At 40.2% G+C, this 5,676-nt stretch overlaps 1 protein-coding gene across 1 annotated transcript; it reads left to right on the top strand.

The window, feature by feature from the left end:
• Positions 1-583: 583 nt before the first annotated feature.
• npm3 (nucleophosmin/nucleoplasmin, 3) lies at positions 584-2,546 on the top strand. The gene is made up of 5 exons (NM_001146539.1): positions 584-738; positions 1,018-1,103; positions 1,246-1,365; positions 1,676-1,769; positions 2,112-2,546. Exons 1-5 carry the CDS (start codon positions 654-656, stop codon positions 2,207-2,209), a joined length of 483 nt encoding a protein of 160 aa, NP_001140011.1. The 5' UTR covers positions 584-653; the 3' UTR covers positions 2,210-2,546.
• The last annotated feature ends 3,130 nt before the right edge of the window (positions 2,547-5,676 follow it).

The following is a 5,676-nucleotide window of genomic DNA, read 5'->3' as shown; positions in this document are numbered from 1 at the left end:
TATTCCATAGTTTTGATGTCTTCACTATTATTCTACAATGTAGAAAATAGTAAAAAAAATTAAGAAAAACCCTTGAATTAGTAGCTGTGTCCAAACTTTTGACTGGTACTGTATATAATAGCATCATATAGAGTACCGCACTGTATCTGCCAGTTGTTCGCTAGAGCACACTTGCCACAACCAAGTAGGCATATTTACTCTCTAACGCAAGTGTTAGTTTTGTCACAATCAGTAGAGTTGAACATGCGATGGAAACAACTTTTTTTTTATTTGGTTCATGAAAAATACATACACTGATTTTTAGCCACAAGTCCATTTGGTGGAAACACACCACTGATGGGGAAATGTGAGTATTTTCGTTATGTGGATTGTAGAATATTCGCATGAAAATCTGTCGCCGATTGGATGGAAACCTAGTTTATGATACGGAATTAGTTGTTCTAACTTCTTATAGTGATAGACCAACAATAACTGATGCTGTAACAAGTAAACTCCAGACACAAATCCTATTGGCCCCTCCCCTTCAAACACACTTTGAAACGTCCTAACGTCTGCGACGCGATTTGTTTTGACGTCATATGTTGTATCTCTTGAATGCGAGACTGATCTTCCATCGAGCTAGCTAATACATTTACTTTATTTTCACATAAATTATGTCACACAGTCACGGAGAAGACGATTGCTGCTCGGAAGACCACGGGAGTGTTGGCCAATCGAGATTGGAGAGCTATGTATTCAGTAAGGATCGCCTTTTCCTAAACAATCTGTTGTATAAAATTCTTGGTAGCAGCACACGTGGGGATGCCATCATGTTGTATTTTGGATCGTGTTTGCTTGCATTTAGTTTTTTTATTTTTACAATGAGAGTAACCGATTTAGAGAGAAATGTATTGTATGGACTGCTAAAATATAGTTAGATTTTGTCATAATTATACACTACAACTGTACGCGGTAATGTTACATCCGCCTCTGAACCACACGTGTAACGTTAGCTAAAATTGCAACGTATCTTCGTAGGTTGTGAATTATCCTCCAAAGTACCGTTCTACACATTCCAAGGGGATGAAGAGGAGGATTTGGAACACTTTCTCGAGCTACGGACGGTAGGTTTTATTTTAAGCTAGCTAACTATATCATTTCACTCTGCACAATTAGACAAACTTTTTTGTAAGACATGATAATCGTGACATTGGAACCATTTGTTATCAGGTGTCCCTGCTGTACAAATATTGTATAAATCTCTAGGTTTGCTTGGGAGAGGGAGCGAAGGAGGAGAGTAATGTGGTGGAGGTGACTGCTATGAACCACCAGGGGAAAACTATTTCTGTACCTGTCGCCAACCTCCATATCAACTGCTTGCCAATGGTGAGTGGCACACATACACCACCACCTACTTCAGACTGGGAGGGGAAGGAAACATGAGATTCAAAAGACAACACTTCTACATTCTCCTACACACTGCCTATTTGTAAAGTTTCTGACTTTCCACATGTGGGAAATGAAATAATCTCGTAATGCACTGGCCACCTGTAACACTGAGGTTTCAGATGTTTGTCTAGTTAGCCCTTTCAGATCCACACAAATTCCTAAGGGTTGATTTTGGATTAAATGTCTGCCTTGCCGGTCTGCCTTGTGGTGTGTGTGTGTGGTTGGAAATCTCAATTGTCTTCCTCAGGTGAGTCTTGGGGAGTTTGAGCTGAAGGCCCCTGTCACCATTAGACTGAAGTCGGGTACCGGACCAGTGACCGTTAGCGGTCTGCACCTCATTGGTAAAATGATTGCTTTAATAATTGGCCTGTAAGGACATGATCATGACCACATACGTTAAAGGAGAAGATTCACCCATCGTATGATGCAAAACTCGTTATACCGGCTGTATTTCTGCCTATTTGAGCGGCAATGGCTCAGATACACATGAAAACATGAAATGACCCTGGGAATGGGTATAGCAGTGCTTAGAGCACAAAAAACTATAACATTCAAAATAGATTAATCTTTCCTTTTTAAAGGGATAGTCTAAGTTCTCTGACCTGTTGGCAGTGAGACAGGACTGTTTACTCTGAGGAACTGCTTTTTCCTAGTGATTGATAACTTGTGTCCTCCTCTACCAGCCTCTGACAACGCTGACTCTGACTTGTCTAGCGAAGAAGAAGACTTGGACGAAGAGATAATCCCCATCAAACCAGCCAAAAAGAAACAGAAGTTGTAAAGGGACTGGATATCTGATTAACAAATGTTTTTTTTAGGGAATAAAGATCTTGTACCAATAGGAAACATGAAATTCACATTCTCTATCCCACTGCAAAGTTGTTTAGGAATGTGGGAAGAAAAATACCGTGGGGAAATTATGGATGAAAGGTGCACGAATATGGACCTCATTTTTGATCTTTGATTGTGGCCATGTTTGCGTTGTGGTTACTGAACCATGTCCTAGGGATTAGTCTACTCTTTTTGGCCTGTTGGAGCGAGCTCTTGTTTTCAACTGCGGAAGTGTTTGGGTTCATTATAAAGAATCAATTGCAATGTATTAAATACAATCAAGATCCTAAGATGGTTTTATTATTGTAACAAGTGTTTGGTTGAGTGGAAATGGATAACTAAGCTTTTAGGAAATATTAGGCTGGGACCCAATCCGATTGGCCATTTTCGCCTATGCGGAAACCGCATTCACGGTAAATGGCACATATGTCGGTTCAGTCAGAAAATACCTTTTAATTGTCAATGATCTAAAGCTGATCTGAATGAATCCCTGCCATAGTTTCCTACATACTTTCTTCTCATGGTTACAGCACCATCAGTTGACTGAATTATTTTTTTTTACTATTGACTTTCAGAGTTGAAATTTACCTTTGTTGGTGAAAGTGGATATACATTCATGTTTGCATGCTATCGTTTATTTGGATAACATATTAAACCTAATTGTAAATGGGGTTTCCAGGTTGGTGGGGAAGGGAGTTGGAGAGGTGGGTGTTAATGTATCGTTTTTCTTGTTCTTCTGGCTGGGTTGGATTTGAACAAATCAGGATAAATAAGTTAGCCAGGTAGCTTTGAGAAACACTCAAGCTAACATTGAACATGGGTTATTGAAAGTAGCCACACCAAGAAATTATGGTCAGTTTTGTACTATTTAGGGAAATGAAAGCTGTCTAATTAAATGATCCTTTGAGATATTACCTTTGATCATTTTTGTTGTACATTTTCAGATTCTATAAATAACACTTTTGGTATTAAGTCTCATTTATTGCCTTTTTAACAAATCAACTGTACATTTCTGAGTCTGACATCTCATGTTGCACCCAGTGTTGATTGGTCATCAGAGGCTAAGGTATTTCATTGAATTGTGTTATTCTTAAGATATGCCTTGCCCCCTTCACACACAAACAATAGGCAGATGTACCCTTACACATAGCTCTAGGTGTAAGACAGGGTTTCCCAAACTCAGTCCTGGGTGCACGTGTTGGTTTTTGCCCTAGCGCTACTCAGCTGATTCAAATAATCAAAGCTTGATGGTGGGTTGGTTATTTGAATCAGCTGGTTAGTGTTAGGGCAAAAAAACAAATGTGCGCCTAGTGGGGGCCCCAGGACTGAGTTTGGGAAACCCTGGTATAAGGCATTCCATTTGGCTTAAATGCAGGCACGTGCTAAACGCAGCAGTTTCAAAGGCTAATAGATGTGAGCTTCTCTTTCCAGATATTTATTGTTTTTGAGAGGGGAATCTGGCTGAATGTAATTTATAGAAGAGAACTTTGAGAGCTTTAGGAATAGTTTCACACATTATAAGACATTTGTTTTCCCTCACTTTAAAGGATTGCAGATGTACTATGGCTAATAGCAGGACATGGCTGAGAACTGTAGGAGGGTAGATCAGACATTATTGACTTCGTAAAATTAAAACAACCAATACATATCTACTAATAGGTGAGAAATATGAACACTGGGGGGCCTAACCAATAACTGCCTGTGTGAAAACCACTAAACAGAAATCCTCTGCTCAGGCAGAGCTGTTGGTTCTATCTCTACAGAATAGATCCAATGCCTTAGTGTGTTTGTCTGACATCCCAACAACATGTAACTCACCATACAAAACAATGCTATTTTGCATATAAACATGATTTGTATCTCTCCAGTTATGCAGTATATCTCTACTCCAGTAAACGTATCAAGCAGCCACTTAAAATCATAGTATTCTAACAAGATCGATATTACAAAAATACATCTTCTATGGCAGGGAAATATTCTAACTATGTAACAGACTGATCTATACGATAATGATGTGTCCTTGGCAGTGGCGATTTTAGCACGTAAATCTTGGTGGGGCAAAAAAAAAGAAAAGTGGGATGCATGCAAGCACATCCACTACACAACACTCAACAATACATTAGTTGCACTATAATGGTGACAAACGGTGCCCACAAACTGTTAGGGACTACATAAAGCTGTCCCAACAGCAGTCCCAACATCTTACAGCAAAACAATTCAGCCTCATTTACTGCCTTTAAAAAACCATAGCTGATATGGCTGACTTGCTTTAACAAATGTGGTTTCTACTGAGAATTGAGATGTACACACTGTGGCATAAGGGGACGACAAGCGAATAAGAGGAAATCCGTAATTTCGATTAAGACATCAATGAGCGAGCTAGGACGGACGTAGTCAATATAACAATTTGTTCAGCACTTTTGAAATGTACAGTGACAATTCAGAACATGGGCCGTTCTTACAGTGTTCTCCCAGTACACCAAGTCAGAACCGTAGGATAAATAAAGGGAGACAATGAAAGCTCTATCAATATTTGATGATTACCCTTCTCAAAAACAGGTTATAGACTACATGTGCACCACCAATTCAGAACAGTGGGCGAAATTAAGAGGTGAAATTAGACCAAATTATTAGGGTGAGGCACATGGGCTACTAACAGCTTACTATACAACATACACTTAATATGACTTTCTTAGCTACAGTATACATACCTCTGGCATATTACATAATTTATGCAAATCAAATATCTGTCACATTCGCCGAATACAACAGGAGTAGACGTTACAGTGAAATGCTTACTTACAAGCTCTTAACCAACAATGCAGTTTTAAGAAAATGCCTAAAAAAAGTAAGAAATAAGAATAACAAATAATTAAAAAGAGCAGCAGTAAATAACAATAGCGGGGCAAAATACAGGGGGTACCGGTACAGGGTCAATGTGCTGGGGCACCAGTGTCGAGGTAATATGTACATGTAGGTAGAGTTATAAAGTGACTATGCATACATAATAACAGAGAGTAGCAGCAGCATAGAATAGGGGGGGAGGGGGGGCAATGCAAATAGTCTGGGTAGCCATTTGAATAGCTGTTCAGGAGTCTTATGGCTTGGGGGTAGAAGCTGTTTAGAAGCCTATTGGACCTAGACTTGTGCTCCGGTACCGCTTGCCGTGCGTTAGCAGAGAGAACAGTCTATGACTAGGTTGGCTGGAGTCTTTGACAATTTTTAGGGCCTTCCTCTGACACTGCCTGGTATAGAGGTCCTGGATGGCAGGAAGCTTGGCCCGGTGATGTACTGGGCCGTACGCACTACTCTCTGTAGTGCCTTGCGGTCAGAGGCCGAGCAATTGCCGCACCAGGCAGTGATGCAACCCGTCAGGATGCTCTCGATGGTGCAGCTGTAAAACCATTTGAGGATCTG

Source organism: Salmo salar, chromosome ssa01, assembly GCF_905237065.1.
Source record: "Salmo salar chromosome ssa01, Ssal_v3.1, whole genome shotgun sequence".
NCBI lineage: Eukaryota > Metazoa > Chordata > Actinopteri > Salmoniformes > Salmonidae > Salmo > Salmo salar.
The sequence above is the reverse complement of the archived record's forward strand: the minus strand, read 5'-3'. Positions and strand labels throughout refer to the sequence as shown.